This window comes from Scomber japonicus, chromosome 9, assembly GCF_027409825.1.
Source record: "Scomber japonicus isolate fScoJap1 chromosome 9, fScoJap1.pri, whole genome shotgun sequence".
NCBI lineage: Eukaryota > Metazoa > Chordata > Actinopteri > Scombriformes > Scombridae > Scomber > Scomber japonicus.
The window spans coordinates 23,015,079-23,033,656 of record NC_070586.1 but is presented as its reverse complement, the minus strand read 5'-3'; the positions used below and the strand labels follow the sequence as shown (position 1 = coordinate 23,033,656).

Here is an 18,578-nt window from a genome sequence, read left to right as displayed (position 1 = left end):
AATCACTGAAATTGAGAAGATACAAACATAGGTATTTTTTGTACAAAATTGACAACAGATCCACATGTGGTATTTATTTCCTGTTGCTGTAACTATTAAATATCCTGCCAAGAGAAGGCTCAGCAGGAGTCGCTCCTTCACGTGACCAATGACTTGGACAATTGATGTCAAGTTTGCATCATTTCCTCTCAGCTTAATTACTCTCATTGTTTCCATTTCTCAAGACCAAAACCAAACAAAGAACGCTTTATCCTCCCAACATCTAAACAACCGATCACTCAATCAGTGAGGCGTTGGCGGCAAGAGTTTAATCATTATTGGAAATAATAACATCCATTAGCATGACTTGCTGCAACAGCTTAAAAGGAAACGTTGACTTTTTAAGACGAAAAATAGGAGGCGAACTGCTTTTTACCCGTGGGCCAAATCTGGCCCTCCAGTAAAAATATTTGGTTCCTTGATGAAAGTTGAAGTCGTTTAAATTAAAACTCTTGAAGTTTCTCCTGAATCTAATGTAGATTTGTGTAATTAGATCATATAGGGAAAAAAACCAAGGATTGTGAAAATCCCAATGAATATAAGCTTGTTAATTCTAATACTGCCTACAGACGACGAGAGGCATTAATACCATGGTTACACCATACTATTTGAACTGTGCATAGTGCTCAAATTAAGTCTAATTAACCTACCAGAAGTTACATTTTAATGTGTGAATTCCAGCTGTTAATTCCAATAAAGTGGATAACCAATTAAGTCTGGTCTCATACATTTTTAGCCAAATGAGTATTAAAATAAGCTGTAACTCTGTTAGCCCTCACTTACTAATAGGATAAATGACGTAATCAATTAATTATATTCTAAATTGAAAGAAATAAACAAACTATATAGGCCTACTGTGCTGGCTAGTGGACCATAAATGAACCTGATTAAAAATTCCCATGGTTGAACACAATTGCTGAGCTCTGTCTTGTACCATTCAATATTTACTCCAGTTGAGATTTTTATTTTGCTTTACAAAAAATGACAATAGGCATAGTTGATTATCATATTTATATTGCAATGATATGAAGACAGCCACAGTAATGTCAAAGACAATTTATGACAACATTTCAAAATTATGAAGGACACTGTCAGCATTTTGACAACTGTACAAAGACACCAGCAGTCATGAAGGCACACTGCGCCCATATGGTCATCACAAGGCTATCTATTGTCCAACAACATGTAGTTACTGGCAGTACAAACGCCCAAATGATCGCTCTGGTTTCAAAATATGGGGCTTTGAAGGGAATGTATCTATGAGGTTATTTTTCTTGGGGGACTTGTAATAGTCCAAGTTTCTCATTAGTATTTTCAGACTGAGATGCTGACCATGAGACCATGAAAACAATCACATGGACACAGTGTTATTAATAATCAGTAATGTATAAGTTGTGAGGATATTAGGGAACATGACAAGAAATGAAAAGTGCCTTTAAAATAATAATAATAATAATATACAAAAAAGGCAAATAACACATTGCTGCATGAGACAGACACTTCAGGTTAAATAAGGTGACCATTAAATACTGTACGCACAGCAAACAATGAAAATCAACACAAAATTAATGTTTTACAAAAATATCTGAGTCGTGAAAAAAAGGCAACAACAGAAGTGAGTGGATTCTTAATGACACAAAATTTCTTGCACAACAAAGAAAACACGATTGAAAGACACACTGGTTTTCTGAGGGAACACACACAAACACACAGTAGTCCCAAATATTTTGCGTGAATAAGTTAATACAGTGAGTAAGGCCCTTCCATTACCTCAGAGTAGCTAGTAAAGATTGTGAACAAGCTAATGAGCCCTATTAGAAGAAACAAGTAAATTGCATTGATTTGTTTAACTGAAGTAATCATGAAACTATTTACAACTATACAAGCTGTACAAAGCAGATGACGGAAAGCAAAATGAGTAACTAGTTATTCCTCTAATCATGACTACATATATTCTATACATTGCACTAAATTAAATGTTATTTGAATTTACAGAACATTTTTACAGTGGATTTTAGGAAGAAGGAAATGTGCTCAGAAGGAATTACAATCCTTGCTGCATTGACATATTTATAAAGTGATGCAACGTAAGTGAGCTAAATCAATCTTGCCATAAGGTATTTTAGTCCAACATGGTTCGACTTTGTGACCAATGTCTCCTTAACTTGGTCATTCTAATTTCGTCATGACGCAGTACAGCTATAGTGTGATCATATGAAAAACAGAAAAACACATTTCCCTTTAAGAAAACAAAAGGAGTAACAGGTTAAAAACAAAAGTGGATGCTCTGAGAGGTCAAATGGTGTCCCTTATTTTCCCTGCTGGACTTCTCATTTCTTTCATTGCTTCCCTTTGAACTTTCTGTGTCTTTCTCATCTAGCACCACTTCATAGCATTCCACCCATAACCACGTACATGCGCTTTAAAAATAAAAACCTTACACATGCACTTTTCTTCTCTTTCAGACCAACATCTTTGAAATCAATCATTATCTTAAAATAGCCTTTCTTATAATCGTATAAGCATACTTCCATTACATTTTAAATTTTCCTTTTGAGATATAGCTCAAGTTGATTACAATTTTGCAAGTTGAGTCCAATTCAGAACTACGCCTTTTATCTAAAGGGTGTTCCTCCTGGAGTCATGTGGCTGGATCTGGGAGTCAGGGTTGAAAAGTCAGGGGTTAGGCAGGTGTAGAGCTCTTCTCACTGGCCAGACTGGGTTTGGGGTCTGGTCGGTGGGGTTTGTGCTGAGGGCTGCTGCGAAGATTGTCATCCATCTGCAGCAAAAGTACAGTTTGCTTAGAACACACACACACACGTGCACACGCACGCACACGCACACACGCACACACACACACACAAGAACAAATAATATGATAATGATTCAGAAAGGAATCACTACATCTAGTATTAAGTACAGCTGAGATTGTACCTTTCAAATGCAATCATGAACCCATGCAAAGAAGAGAAAAGGGAAAGCAGAAGCACCTTCTCTATCAAGTTGGACTCTTTGTTTACAAGCTGAGTTAGTTTCTGCAGGTTGGCATCCATTGTTTCCTGAACAGGTGGAGGAGGACCTGGAGAGAGATGTAAGTAAGAGGACACCCACAGAAGAAGAAGGAGACAGCCGAGAGTCAGAGGAACAAGAACCATGTTAGGTCATTTAGCACCCGAAAATAAAGCAGATACAAAGAGCAAGAAGGAAACAAAGGTGTGTGAAGCAGAAAATGCTGATGATGTTAGTTGTTTTGTGTGCTGCTTGGAAATGTAAAATTTCCATGTTGACCATAAACAGCTAAAACCCACAAAATCCCCCGTGGGTGCAGTGTGATCTTACAAGGGTGGCTTGAGCTGAAATACACTGCGAGGATGTTGTCACAGAAGCATGTGAGGTTATCCAGCTGTCTGAGGTGGCTCTGCAGAGGGCTGCTGGGGAGGCTGGCTTTGTGGAGAGGAGCCACAAAACCAAACACAAAGGCGTCCAGACTGGTTGGCCTACAGTCACAAATACATGTATAAAACATACAACACTGAAACAATACAGCAGAGCAATATGAGATACTGTATCTTCCCTTAAAGTACCATTATTCACATTGACAGGTTGTTTTCTTTATCCTTTTTTCTATAGGTACAGGTCATTGTGTCTATGTTTAATCATACTGCTCAGCCATATTCAATTAGTAAATGGATCAATTAAGACAAAAGGACCTAAAGTACTTACGAGTTGCCAAAGAAGTAGTTTTCTGTTCCCAGTCTGTAGGAGAGCAGATTCAGGCACTCTTTAGCATCACTGTAGATCTGAGGCAGACAAAGAAACAAATAATTACAACAGACTTTGTGGTCACAAGCATGACACGCAGACTACGATGTAATGGAGGAATTAAGTGCATCAGTGTTTACCTTTCCTTCCACCTCAGTGATTCTGTGTAGCGGCGTCTCTCCTTTGGTGAGCAGGATACGGGAGAGGGCAATTTTAGCGAGGCAACTCGGGACGAGGAAGTTAAGAGGGAACGGCGAGCGTGACGCAAACCACGGCCGTGTCAGGTTGGCGTAGTTGTCTGCATCCACCCAGAAAGTGTGCAACTGTGAGACAGAAAATATCACCTTAAAGACGAACAGTACTCACACTTAAACATTTGTCAGGGAACAAGCAGATGAAGAAATGGTGTTACCAGAGCTGGTAGTAGTTTCTCTTCCAGCAGAGCAATGTATGCCATGGTGTCTGCTCCTTGTCTGGCTGTCAGCTCGTAGTCGGCATTAAATCTCTGAAAAAACATAAAATATTATTGAATCTGTTGCAATCCTACTTGTGTTTGGCTCCCCAGTGTATTACTGGCTACAGTTACGCCAGACCCTTCAGGTCATCTGGTAGTTCTAGTCGACTAACTGTGGAATAAGATCTAGGTCAGAGGAATCTTTAACTAGAGATCAGTCTCCACTGTTTCCACATTTAAAAGAAATCTTAAAACCTTTCTGTGTTCTCAAGCTTATGACAATTTCTTACCTGGGTGATTGTGGCTGGACATCTGTTTTTAAGCTGATTTTTAACTGGCTTTTATTTACTCTATTCTTGTAAGATGTGTGTGTGTGTGTGTGTGTGTGTGTGTGTGTGTGTGTGTGTGTGTGTGTGCTCATATGGTGTTCAAATCTGTCCTTTTAAACTTTGCTTTAAAATGATCCATTTCTTTAATGCTGATGTTAAGCACACTGAACTGCAATTGTGTAAGAAAGGAGCTATACAAATAAAACTGACTTGTCCTGACGTGTTCACTGAGCAGCCCTGGCATTCACTCTTACCTGTTTTCTCAGGAAATTGAGAATCTGTGATGGTTCTGTAACTGCAGAGTCTCCACAAACCAGCTCTGGGACCGTCGCTGCAGGACAAATTAAAACAGTATGAATATGAATCAGATTTATTCACCAAGTAGTACAGGGAATTCAATGTAGTCCAGATGTCACCAGAAAACGGTAATAAACTTGAACATTAAACAATAAAAATAAGCACATATCGGTGTAGCTAATTTGAAAGGATACGGTGTAGTGGGGGTGGACTACTGTATGTGGTTGCATGTTGACATGATTAAAACTATGTGCAAAAAAGCAGAATGTAAACAGAAGTATGAATAAAAATGTAAATATAAATATACATTTAAGTGTAAATAAAGCTATGATGTGTATTAACAGGGTATATTATGTAGTTACCAAAATGAAAAATGAAAATGAAATCTACACATCTACACAGTGCAGAATATATTACAATTCAGGATTAAGGTGATATTATTTAAGAAGAGCTTTTCATCTAAATGGCATATCCTGTTAAGGTCTTGTTACCTAAAATGTATTGTACATTAATTAACTCGATTTTGGAACCTAACCAAATGCATGAAAATATAAAAATCAACGCATCAAATCTGTATTTTTCAATCTTGTCAAGTCTAAATCATTATATGTATTGTATCAAATATTCCTTTTCAGACACAGAATTTTCCCTCAATCACATTATGTGTGTCATCAATCCCATGTTACGGAAATTCTGGTTTATAGGAAGCTGCAGCCCACCTGTTAGAGTTTTCCATGTCCAGTCGATAGGAGAAGCTGTGAGTTTTGCCCCAGAAAACTTGGCGTATGCCTGAAAGAGAACAGGACAGATGATAAACAACAGTTAGTGCACTCATGATATAAAATTTGTTACACTCGTCTGTTAAATCCAATGAAAACCATTCAGCCAGTATGCACCCTCCCCTCCTCCCTCCCCCCCAAAGCAATTTTGCCAGAGGAATTTCTTTCCTGATTAAACATATCAAAATGTTGTGTTTTTTCGAGAGTCTGCAGTGATGTCTTCCAGTGTGTTGTTTTGTCTGACCAGCAATCCAAAACCCAAAGATGTTCAGCCAATAACAGAAAATAGAGAGAAAAGCAGCAAATCATTGCATCAGAGTAGCAGCAACCAAAGAATATCTGGCTTAAAAAATGACAGCAGCAATTAATCAATTATATATAACTAGCTTCAGCTCTTCAGTCAGTTTTTACATTGTCTGCATCCTTATTGATTTATATGATTAGTTTTTTCCTTAATGTTACACACCGAATGCCTTGATAAGGATACAATGATGGAGTAAGATAAGATATTCCTTTATTAATCCTATGATGGGGAAATTTACATTATTGTAAGTTATTATATAAAGTGGACAGTAAAACTAGAATAGTGTCAATAAAAATGAATAAAGAACAATAAATAATAAGTACGTACAAAAGCAATAAAAATAATAATGTAAAAAAATGTAGTAAAATAATAGTAATAGTGACATTATGTACAAGAGTAATATTAGTGTTGAGTGATAATTTACTTGAGTTTGATATTGTTATTGCACAGATTTTAAAGCGAAATATATATATATATATACACACATACAGCACAGTTGAACTGGAGTAGTAGTATACCTGAAATACTAATATTGCACAGTCATGTACATTAAAAGTGCAGTTTGTCAAATTGTCCAGGTTGGAGAGGCATGTGAGGTCTACTGGGAGCAGTGCTCATTAGACAGTCTAACAGCTGCAGGGAGAAAGGACCTGAAATAAGTGCAGGACTATCCCTGACAACATAGGATGATATGTTATATTTTATAAATACAAAGGGAATACTTATATTAAATATTAAACCAATAATCAGTGTACCTAAACAATCATTTGGGCAGGTATTTAAGGTCATCATTTAGCCTTGGTGTTATTGTTTTCTGGATCACTTATTCTGACTTTTTTTGTTGTAAAATTTAAAGATTTAGCTTTTAAATGAGAACAAAGTTATACCAAGGATTGAAGAACAGTAACCTTCTGACTTTGGGCACATGAAATTAGGGTTTGTGCACAAAAATATGATGCCTGGAAAATAAGTTAAATGCTTTACAAGATGTCATGTCGCCTTTTCAGACATTTAGTGCAGGTGTCACCTTGTGGCAAGAGTTGCAACTGCATTCCGGTGAGACACAGCATGATCAACAAAGCAGCAAACAGCTCGACATTCATTTTCTGAGCAGGTCAGTTTTACCTCAGACACTGGCGGCAAATACCAAACAAGACTGCGATGAAGAAAACTCAAAGAAATGCAAATATCAGCCTCAACAAGCTGACCTTGAAGGACCACACAGTGTCAGCAGTGAGAGCGACTTCTGACAACTTGCCACACATGTAGGACAGGCACAGATAATATCTTATAGCTGGACAAACATCAAATTCATCTGCTTAAGTTAATGTTATTTATCTATCGACGCAGCTACCAAGCAAAGTGCTGCAGGGAAGTTAGCATGGAGGCTAACCAGAGATACACAGGGAGAGAGAGAGAGAAGACGCAAGAAGAGTAAATTAGACCTGTCATCTTAAAACTAAGTCTGGGTAAAAACTGGCCATATTTTAAAGTAGGAGTTAACATTACCAGAACTATGAGGGAGTCAGTGTGCACGGAAGGCAAACCCCAGTCTCCTCCCCAGCATCTCAGCTCCATGGCAGCCGCCATGTTTTGATTCAATGGAAGGAGCCGATGACGTCACGGTGTAGCTGTCATATCCGCAGAGGTGAAAAATCAGAATAATTTTACTCTAATTCCCGTAGCTGCCCTTCAATATTATTTTTATTTTATGTTCTTCATGTGTCAACAAATGGTCACAATGTTGTAATAAAGTAAACAAAAGTAAACAACTACAAAAATAACTACAACTGCGGAGTGAGTCAGTCAGTCAGTGGTGGAAGAGGATCCTTTACTTGAATAGAAAAGTCCTGCATGAAAAATCATATTTAAGTAAACGTAAGTAGGCTATTAGCTGCAAAATGTATGCAAAGCTCATGTAGCTTTTTTTGTGATTTGCTGTTGTGTTTTCTTATTTGCTGTTGTGTTGTGCGATTTGCTGGTGTGTTTTGCACTTCAGGGCCACCGTACAAAAGCCAAAAAGATTGTACACCACTAGTTTAATCTTTAGCAAAGTGTTGTATTTTAAAAGCTTGTTAGATTATCTATTGTATCAAATCTTCATCTGAAAAGTAACTAAAGCTGTCAAATAAATAGTGGAGTATAAAGTACAATATTTCCCTCTGAAATGTAGTGGAAGTATAAAGTAGCATCAAATGGAGTACTCAAGTAAAATACAAGTACCTCACACACAAGTACAGTACTCAAGTAACTGTATTTAGTTACCCTTGCAGTCAATAACATAAATGTGAATGTGTGAGCAGTGACATGTAAAGTGCTGAAAAGTGAAAACAAAGCTTAAAGTTGACCCTTACCTTTGTTACATTTGTACACATTTTTTTGTTTAGGTTAAAATACTATTAATAAGATAATGGCACTCTAAAACGTTAGAGAGATCCACCAGGCACAGAAACTCATCATTATTCCATTCTCATAATATTCTGTGAAAACTCTGACCAATCATATCATTCGGACCGAATGATATGATTGGCCGAGCGACCTGCCTGTTTTCCCCTTCCGCAATACGTAATCGCGGGCGCACCCCCACCCGGAAGAGAGTCTGTTGTGGATCCACAGAGATAGACGTAAACAGACAGTAGCGATTGACAATGACCGTCAAAAGCGGGCCACAGCTTCCACCTGCAGCCGGTCCCACCAGGAAAAAGAAAACTATATCTATATATCGCTTTAAGTCCAACAAAGGAAAACAATCTGCAGCTGCTGGCTGGGATGAGTCCAAGTGAGAAAGAGCCAACAACACTGTAAGTTGGCCTTTCATCCTATGGGATCACTGGGCCAAGGTGCTCTGAATCTCATTGGCTGCCACAACTACATTCCTCTGGTAACTTTATAGGAAAACACAGTATCTTATAACCACACCTGCATCAGTATAGTAGGTTAGGTGAGGCAGGGTCCATCATATTATTATTTTATTTATTATTGCTTTTATACTTTGTCCTGTAATCATGTTGACTGTATCAACAAAATGACATTTCTTGAAACTGTGAAAACTTCACTTTCAGTTTCATTATGATGCCTAAATGTTGTTAATAATAATAATAATAATGATAATAATAATACAATAACACATTGAATATGTGCTAAAGTATGGCTAAATTCAAACACACAACATAAAGAAAATAATAATAATTATAAGGATTAGGAATGTCACTGAATGGACTTCTTGCACACACTTGGATTGGCATGCAAATAGTGTTGACATATAAATATGAATACTGCTATAAATGTGCTCATATAAGAGTGTTTTACTGTTTCTTGACAATGTCAAATATTAATTCCCATTTGGCATTTTACTTATTTTCAGAACCAACAGCATGACATCTGTCCAGGAGTTGATAGTGAGACCATTGAACGCTGCCAGGTGTTTGGATAATGCTCTGAGGGATGGTAAATGTCTCGCTTTGGCTCAGGGCAACAGCTGAGATGATGAAATGTAGCTGAGGTTAGTAGCAAATGCTTTATAAGACGAGTACCAGACATCTATCATGAAATGTTTCCAGGTTTAAAAACTCCTGAGTCTAGCCCTCTCCTTCTCTTTCCTTTCCCACATTCCCTAACAGATGGGATTAGGAAAAGATTTGCAGAGGCATGTATAAAGTTGAATTGAATTAAATAAAATTAAAAACACCTGGCATACAGTTATGCAGTTCAACTGACTACTGAAGGTGAGCTGGGAGATCAAATCTATGACTGGGGTTCACAATGTTTGTGGAAAACAATAGCCAGCTGTAATCAGGTTTTCCTCCCTCGAGACACCAGAACTATTCATTTCAGACATTTTTTAGACTTGGCTGACTGTATAAATTCTAAATCCTAAATCCCCAAAATACAGTAGGGAAAAAGACTCAGAGAATTAAAGCTTTATCTTGATCATAAATATGAAGACACCTCACATTTAGGTCATACAGTATGTAAAATAGAGCTCTGATAATCAGAATAAAATATGCTTTTCTTTTTAAAAAACATTTTAACTGTTTTTATCATGTAGTAGTACTAATATTCTAATTCAGTTTTAACAACATATAAGCAAACCATAGTAGCAGGGGAACACTCCCCCACACTATTAAAATAGTCCCTACACTGTGCCACTTTTGTAGCAGTAACGTATGAGGACACTCCCCTTTGCTTTAAAAGCTGTGTCTTTGGCCATAAAGCCACCTCACCTCTGCTGAGATTTTGCTTCAACATCTGGATGTTCAGTTTGTCGTTTTCTTCCTGTGATTCATCTTCATTCTTGCTGAGCCACAGGAGGAAAACTTGGTTCTAACATCAAGGACAGGGCTTCTTCTGAGGCGTTTCCCATACTGAAGCATTGAGGATGGGTGTGTGGGCCAGAGCAGTGGCTCTGTCTCTGGTGCTGCAACAGCTAGCGCTCACTGTGACAGCTCAAGGCATTGGTGAGTACTGGCTCTTCACAGGCTATGCCCTCCTGGAGAACATAATTAACAGTATGATTTTGTAGTGCTATACATGTTAAATCTCTATAATCTATAAGTCGGTAAACTTTCTCTTCCATGATGTATCCCTGATGTATTGTCTGTTCTTACAACTTCTGCAGCAAGCCACATTTAACAAGGGTAATTCAATTGATTTGGTTGGTATGAAGTTGGCTTTTATGTGGTTTGTAAAGCCTAATTTACAGGCTCCAGCAACCGTCTGACTGAAATAAAATCTGTTTTAGATGGTAAAACAACACTAGCTGTCATCTGGGAAAATGCATGTGAAAAAATCTGATTTGCTTGGAATCTGCACGCACATTTTTCCATATAATTTACTGTCACTTTGTATTATTCTTGAATTCAGCTAATGGCTACATGAATGTGTTTGTATGTGTGTGCTTTGGTCCAAAGTGAGACAGTGAGTTTGTTGCAGTGGAAAAAGTTTATTGCTGCTCTTTTCTGCAAGTCCAGTCTACCACTCTATAAAACGCAGCAGGACACAAACGCTCACTTCCATTTAAAAATACACGTGTGCACAGACACATATACGGTATACTGCAAGTCACAGCCATCTGACAAAACGCTTAGGGTGTACTAGATGGAAGGCAATCCGTTGGCCTGCTTACTTGTTACATTACTGACTGACATTTACTGTCTATGTTAACTGTGCCTTTCATGATACTGGGTAGAACATGAGCAACTTTTTTCACAATTATGGTAAAAATGCATCTACAGCTGTATAATGCACATTTTTAACCGTCCTTTTCCGTGTTAGTCTTCGACCTCTTGGTGTCTCCAGACTGCTTGCCAGACTTGCTTCAAGGAAGCCTGAAGAACAAAGGACGAGATGAGGCTTTCCTTCTCTCCTCCTTCAACCTCCACAACAAGGCCCCCACCACTCTCTACAGTGTCATCAACCCCAAAGACAACACCAAGTACCTGGAGCTCAGCGTGCAGGCTAAACTGAGCAAGAGTGAGTCAAACTACTAAAGCATTGTCGGTTACAACTGCTGAAATGTATATTCTGCAGCCCCTTCTCTGTTTTATGTGCCCTAGCTTCATTACAGCTTCTCTCCATCTCTAGTGACTCTACGTTACCAGAAGTTGGATGGCAGGTTTGGCACAACCAGTTTCAACCATGCCTCCCTGGCAGATGGCAAAGATCACCATGTGATGCTGCATGCCAGCGGTCTACAGCAAGGCCCACATCGCCTTAACATCTATGTAGACTGCAGACTGGTGCACACTTTGGATGATCTGCCGGCTGCGTTTGGGTCACTCCCACCTGGCCCTAACAGGGTGGCACTAAGGACCCTGCAGTCAAGTGGGCAGGTACATATGTTTACTTTAGAGAGTATTTTTGCTGTAGAGATGTACCGCATAGAAACACAGTAGAGTAAATATTACAACATAGGTAACCATAAATACTGTTTGTATCATGCTTGATAGGTTTATGTCAAACACATATCTTTCAAATTGTTTAAGTTGTCTGTATCTTGTTTTTCTGTGTAAGGATGAACTGACAGACTTGAAGCTGGTGGTAGGGGACACGATAGACAATGTGGCCACTCTGCAAGACTGCAGCATGGGGCAGGGTGAAGCTCTGCAGCTGCTGGGTAAGAGGAGAGTGTTAATTTCTAACTGTGACATTACATGACACACTCATACATTTTTACTAAAACCTGGCAGGTGTGCAGGTTTTGAATTAGTTTTTGCCTCCATGGGTGGGTGGTTTTCACACGGCACTGTTACCAGATCTGATAGATTTAAAAGGTTGTGCAAAATATCTTCACCTTTAACACATATGAATCAATTCCTAGACCTATTCTAGTTGTTTTCAGACATAAATCAGTATAACAGTATAGAGTTATCTGCCTCTCTAATCCTGCTTTGTGAAATCCTCTCAGGTATCCAGGGAGGCAGGACCATTCACGACCAGGCCACCATACTGGAGCTCAAGAGCATGATGTCTGAGATGAAGGAGCTACTCCAACAGCAGGTAGCTGTGTGTCATCCTGATGAAAACACAAAAACAAATATTGAACCTGATCAAAAAACAGAAGTTTGGAAGCAACATAGTTATCAATAGTTTGATGACATTTGTATTTGACACCTCAATGGCTCCATTTTAAAATTAAATGAATGCTGAGGGAAAATGGCACAAAGCTCCACATAGTCACAGTAGGAGTCAGCTGTCATGGTGATTGACTCAAATGTTACTGTAAATGAAAAGAGTGAAGAACAAAACATTCACATCACAATTACAAAGAGATGATGAGCACATAGAAGTTAAAATGTGTTATACAATTCCTCAACAGGGTAAAAAGAAGGAATTTATTAAGATTTACTTTTTTTCTTTTTTTGTGGAATCTGGGTAACAGAAAATGTGGAGCGATCTGTGGTTGTTTGATGAGTTGGATTGCCTATTTTTAAGGAATTTGGGCAGATTTACAACCATTTGGAATTTCCTTTTTCTTCTGAATAAAGATTTGCTCTGCAATAAAATCCAATGTTCCTTGTGAAAAGTGAGAATCCAGACTGTTAGGACTTGGTGATTTTCTGGATTTTCAAGACTTTATGGACCCTCAGGAATAGATAGCAGCAGAGTTGAAGTGAAAATCTGACCTTCATCTGAGAACCAGATAGGAGCGGACAATTTCAGTATTTGTGTGGAGATAAGGCATCAAAAAGGGAGCTTGAGGCAATAAAATGATTATTAAAACATTCAAGCATCTCAGGCTCATCAGACAGAGTGGTGAGGAAATCCTCGATGTAGGGAAGCCACCTAATGGATCTTACCAATCCTTTGTTCATATCTCATTCAAAGAAAAAAAGTTATTAAAAGATAACATCCAAATGTTTCTCTTTTAGTATAAGCTGTAACACAGTTGTACAACACATGTTATCCTGACCAACAGTAACTCCTGCACTCTGTCTCTTCCTGGTTAAGATTAAGGAGACCAATTTTCTGAGGAACACCATCACAGAGTGTCTTGCATGTGGTAAGCAGCAGGTTCAGTCTTTTCCAAACTACTGACAACGTCACATTTCAACAAAGTTCGTAAATATTTGTCTATGTGTGTGTTCAGGTCTCGGAGGAAGTCCAACTAACACAGGTCCAGATCCATCTTCAGGTGGAGGTCCGGGCCAGTTTGTCATACAACCTCAGTCTTTAACTCAGTGTCGACCTGGGACCTGCTTCAGACAGAACATGTGCATCCGTACAGAGTCAGGCGGTTTCCAGTGTGCCCCCTGTCCTGATGGATACACAGGTGATGGGGTATACTGTGATGACGTCGATGAGGTATTATTATGTGCTCTTTTGTGCCTCTGAAACTCTGTATGACCACACGTGAAATAACTAGTTACTAGTGGTCATTTGCTGCTTTTTTTGGATCTTTTAGTGCCAGTTTAACCCATGTTTCCCTGGTGTGAGGTGTGTGAACACTGCTCCAGGCTTTCGCTGTGAGAAATGCCCTCTGGGATACACCGGACCAGAGATAAATGGAGTGGGAATATCCTATGCAAAGTCAAACAAACAGGTGCACCATCCACATTAGTAGGAAAACAGCTTATATATTATTAAGCTTATAAAAAACTTTGCTGACAGTCTATGAGTATTATTTTTCATGTTCTTTACAGGTGTGTGAGGATATCGATGAGTGTATGGGCCCACCTGAGAATGGAGGCTGCACTGCCAACTCACACTGCTACAACACTGCTGTAAGACCACTGGAACTGTTGCAGGGTTTAAATCACACTCTCTTATAGCAGAAGGGTCCTGGTTTCTGACTCTGTGTTGTCCTCACCAGGGCTCCTTCCGCTGTGGAGAGTGTAAAGCTGGTTTCTCAGGTGACCAGGTGAGAGGCTGCCAAGGCACCAGGCTTTGCCCCAATGGTGACCCCAACCCCTGTGATGCCAACGGCGAGTGTATCGTGCAGAGAGATGGCAGCATTACCTGTGTGGTAAGAATTCAGAAAATATTAACATCTTATTCACACACCTGTGTCAGGAATTCTCATAACATTATTTCCTGCTATGCTGTTACTTTATTTTGGTGTGTTAGTGTGGCGTTGGTTGGGCAGGCAATGGCTATGTGTGTGGAGTGGACACCGACATTGATGCACATCCTGACAACAATCTGCAGTGCAAGGGCAGCAACTGTAAGAAGGTACTCATTTCTACATTCCCTGTCCTCTCTTGCATTTAATTAACCATAGTAACAAAAAATGAATGCTGTGTGTTTGTGTTTTCCTGTGATGTTTCCAGGACAACTGTGTGTTTGTGCCAAACTCTGGTCAAGAGGATGCAGACAGGGACGGGTTGGGTGACGCCTGTGACGATGATGCAGACAGCGATGGCATTGTTAACGTAGATGTAGGTAACATTTTTCCACAGGTCCACATTTCTACATTTTATCACTAAGACCATGCACTATAAATCTGTCTTGTCTGTTTCAGGACAACTGCTGGCTGGTTCCTAATGTGAACCAGAAGAACAGCGATAAGGATCTCCATGGTGATGCCTGTGACAACTGCAGAACAATCGAAAATCCATCCCAGAGAGATACAGACAAGGACGGATTGGGAGATGAATGTGATGATGACATGGATGGAGATGGTATGTGTGTTTTGTCAATGTCAAATAAGTATTATATTCACATAATTATACATCCCTTGTGTTCAGATTGGCTGTAACCAAATTGCCAAATTTTTGTATTGAAAATATTTTTGTCAGAGTGTCTGAAAAAGTCTCATTAGTGTGGGAGGTATAGTAACTTGATCATTACTGCTTTTAGTGCATCACTTAGAGGTAATGTAACCAAATGGCTGATAATTGCATTAAAAGTGTCATCCAAACTACACAGTCTAGACTTGTCTGTAAGACCCTCACAAGCTTGTTCAGAAGAAAGTATGGACATTTTTGTTTTTTTCACTGGACTGGCAGTGCTGTATCTGTTCAAAATATCCTCTTGGCCTTTTTTTGGTGTCTGTTTCCAATTCACATCCTCTACCAGTTAGATCACTGACTTTCAGGGAAATGTTAAAATGTTCCAACTGGAATTGCGTTGTGTTATGATACAATCTTTTCTCACATACTTTACTTGATTGCCCTTTTAGAACACCTCTTATTTGTTCCACTGGAAACTACGTTTTTAACTGTGCTTTTGTGTGTGCCCTTAACTTTACCTGTGCTTACGCAGTTTGCATGTTTAAACTGTGTTTGGTGACCACTATTCATTCATTTTGGCAGAGCTCCAGTCTCTTGATCATTTGGTTATGTCTTTAACTCCAAGGCTGGATTGCTTAGTGCTTGGTCATGTCTGTCTCTCTCAAAAAAACATTTTTCCACGGTAAGCCTCCGCCAGGCACTGAAGGCCACTGGAAACTATTTCAGATTCGTCTAACACAAACACTGCCATCTGCTGATACATTTGACAGACTGTTTCTGAAGGCTGCGTTCTGTCATGCTTTTTGTTATTTTCCTGTCAACGCTTTTACACATCAAGCCAGTACTAAAGAGCTGAAGTGTTTATGATTCTCAGGTTTAAAGAATATCCTTGACAACTGCCCGCGAGTCCCCAACCCAGACCAAAAAGACAGAGACAGCGATGGAGTGGGAGATTCTTGTGACAGCTGTCCTGATGTGGTCAATCCTAATCAGGTAACAAACTAAACAACAACTTAAACAACAGATTAATCGGCAGCCATAAATCTAACCAACAGTGCATTTTTTCCACCTACAGTCTGACTCAGATGATGACCTTGTAGGAGATACCTGTGACGACAACATCGACAGGTAGAGGCCCACTGTCATCTTTAAAGATGTATAAAGTAATGATATTTGCTTTACCTGCCTTCCATTCTCTTTGTCAGTGATGGCGATGGCCACCAAAACACAAAAGACAACTGTCCTACAGTCATCAACTCCTCTCAGCTGGACACTGACAAGGATGGAATGGTTTCAACCTATCTCTTTTTTCCTCTAACGTCATCCTTGAGTTCAGTTGCGTAATAAGTAGATGAATAGATGGCTCTGTGTTTAAACTGCTCCCACTGTCTCACTTTATCTTGTAGGGAGACGAATGTGATGATGATGATGATAATGACGGCATACTAGACAATGATGACAACTGCAGATTAGTTCCCAACAAAGACCAAATGGACTCAGATAGTGAGTATCACTCCCAGTTTGTCACTGGGTGTGTATGTGCTGTTACTGCTGTGTGAATCCTTTAACTGAAGAGCTTGTATCTCAGGTGACGGAGTCGGAGACGCATGCCAAGGAGACTTTGACAAGGACAACGTGATTGATATAGTCGACCACTGCCCAGAGAACGCTGAAATCACCCTGACTGACTTCAGAGCCTATCAGACTGTAGTGCTGGACCCGGAGGGAGACTCTCAGATAGACCCCAACTGGGTGGTTCTCAACCAGGTGACCAAATACCCAAAGTTCAGCCCTCTTTCCTGGCTACCCTCTGTAATATCTGCATCTGTGGTTCAATGGGATTTCTCAAACAGCACTTCTGTTTACTGCTGTACTGGATAGTAAAATTTGAACACCAGATTATTTTAGACAAAACTTTGATTATTTTGTTCCCTAACAAGTGTGTCCAAAAAACAAACTGAAGCCCCTACTTTGTCCTGACAGGGCATGGAGATAGTTCAGACCATGAACTCTGACCCTGGCCTTGCTGTTGGTAAGTATTGACTACCTTCATAACCCAAGGTTAAACATTAGGATATTTTTCTATTTGGTCTTCTGATATTGTTTTGTGTTTCCTATCTGTCGTCCTTATCTGTAGGCTATACAGCGTTTAGTGGGGTTGACTTTGAGGGGACATTCCACGTGAACACCGTGACTGATGATGATTATGCCGGCTTCATCTTTGGTTACCAGGACTCCTCCTCCTTCTATGTGGTCATGTGGAAACAGACTGAACAAACCTATTGGCAGGCTGCGCCCTTCAGAGCTGTTGCTGAGCCAGGAATACAACTCAAGGTGTGTCTGTACTGTAGGTTTAGTGTTTCCTGTCTTCATCTGTGGTCAGTATCATTTTCCCCTCCCTTATTCTGTGTGTTTACCACCAGATGGTGAAGTCAAAGACAGGACCTGGTGAGTATCTGAGAAACTCCCTCTGGCACACAGGACATACCCCTGACCAGGTACGTCTCTTGTGGAAGGACCCCAGGAACGTGGGCTGGAAGGACAAGGTCTCCTATCGCTGGTTCCTCCAGCACAGACCACAGGTTGGATACATCAGGTACAGACAGACTCATAAAAACTCAAGAGACATTCACACTCACACTTTACAAAGTGACTTACTATATTTACCCCGTTTGAACCAGGGCTCGTTTCTATGAGGGTCCGAACCTGGTGGCAGACACAGACGTGATAATAGACACCAGCATGAGGGGTGGGAGACTGGGCGTGTTCTGCTTCTCTCAGGAAAATATCATCTGGTCCAATCTTAAGTATCGGTGCAATGGTGAGTATTTCTGAGTTAAAGGTGTTCCAGTCAGCCACTTCAGCTGTACATACGCTGTCATGTTTATGAGATTCTTTTTGCTCCCCACAGACACTATTCCTGCTGACTACGAGGACCTCAATGCCCAAAACACAAACTAAAGTCAGAGAAGAGTTTTCTATCAAGGAAAAGAGTTGACAACTGCTGAAACCATGGATAAAAGGAACAATAAGATGAAGAATGTAGCGGACATGAGTTAAAGAAAGAAAGATGAAGGTGAGAGGGAATATGGAGGACAGTATTTTAACGCTGTTATTGCAATGACAGGGTCTTAGAGGAACATCATTTTGGGCATTATATACTTCTTCCTAACTAAGTGTAATTGAAACATTGAATAAGACTTGTATAATTCATCAGCAGGTTCTGTGTATGTGCAATATGCAATATCAGATAATTTTCTCATCATTTAACAAGATTACAGTTAAAAATGCAATACTGTTATGACTATACTGTAAATGCAATATCTGGAGCATTTCACAACATTGAAGCACATTATAGTTTATGTAATCCTTTCTTCTTACATGAGATTGTTGCATGGTGTTCATCTGTGTCAAGGAAATTACAACAGCAAATAAAAACACCAC

General features: G+C 39.6%; 2 protein-coding genes across 2 annotated transcripts; one reads left to right on the top strand and one right to left on the bottom strand.

Moving 5' to 3' along the window:
• Positions 1 to 1,058: 1,058 nt before the first annotated feature.
• On the bottom strand, positions 1,059 to 7,554 carry mtx3 (metaxin 3). Its single transcript, XM_053326088.1, has 9 exons — positions 7,474 to 7,554; positions 5,601 to 5,670; positions 4,839 to 4,915; positions 4,214 to 4,306; positions 3,942 to 4,124; positions 3,763 to 3,839; positions 3,379 to 3,536; positions 3,030 to 3,118; positions 1,059 to 2,818 (listed from the first exon to the last, which is right to left on the bottom strand). Exons 1-9 carry the CDS (start codon positions 7,552 to 7,554, stop codon positions 2,723 to 2,725), a joined length of 924 nt encoding a protein of 307 aa, XP_053182063.1. The 3' UTR covers positions 1,059 to 2,722.
• A 2,645-nt stretch (positions 7,555 to 10,199) lies between these two features.
• thbs4a (thrombospondin 4a) lies at positions 10,200 to 18,578 on the top strand. Its single transcript, XM_053326081.1, has 23 exons — positions 10,200 to 10,421; positions 11,239 to 11,436; positions 11,548 to 11,795; positions 11,977 to 12,079; positions 12,371 to 12,462; positions 13,414 to 13,465; positions 13,553 to 13,767; positions 13,868 to 14,005; positions 14,106 to 14,186; positions 14,276 to 14,428; positions 14,530 to 14,634; positions 14,733 to 14,840; positions 14,924 to 15,083; positions 16,009 to 16,127; positions 16,210 to 16,262; positions 16,340 to 16,424; positions 16,541 to 16,637; positions 16,723 to 16,901; positions 17,118 to 17,166; positions 17,272 to 17,468; positions 17,558 to 17,730; positions 17,816 to 17,955; positions 18,046 to 18,578. Exons 1-23 carry the CDS (start codon positions 10,343 to 10,345, stop codon positions 18,093 to 18,095), a joined length of 2,874 nt encoding a protein of 957 aa, XP_053182056.1. The 5' UTR covers positions 10,200 to 10,342; the 3' UTR covers positions 18,096 to 18,578.

Bases quoted from the DNA above. Each gene is read 5' to 3' on its own strand.
- mtx3 (XM_053326088.1), bottom strand. From the start codon at position 7,554: ATGGCGGCTGCCATGGAGCTGAGATGCTGGGGAGGAGACTGGGGTTTG. The intron at 5,671-7,473 runs GTAATGTTAACT...GTTCTCTTTCAG, and splicing joins CTGACTCCCTCATAGTTCTG to GCATACGCCAAGTTTTCTGG. The intron at 3,537-3,762 runs GTAAGTACTTTA...TTGTGACTGTAG, and splicing joins AACTACTTCTTTGGCAACTC to GCCAACCAGTCTGGACGCCT.
- thbs4a (XM_053326081.1), top strand. From the start codon at position 10,343: ATGGGTGTGTGGGCCAGAGCAGTGGCTCTGTCTCTGGTGCTGCAACAG. The intron at 14,187-14,275 runs GTAAGACCACTG...TGTCCTCACCAG, and splicing joins CACACTGCTACAACACTGCT to GGCTCCTTCCGCTGTGGAGA. The intron at 14,841-14,923 runs GTAGGTAACATT...TGTCTGTTTCAG, and splicing joins ATGGCATTGTTAACGTAGAT to GACAACTGCTGGCTGGTTCC.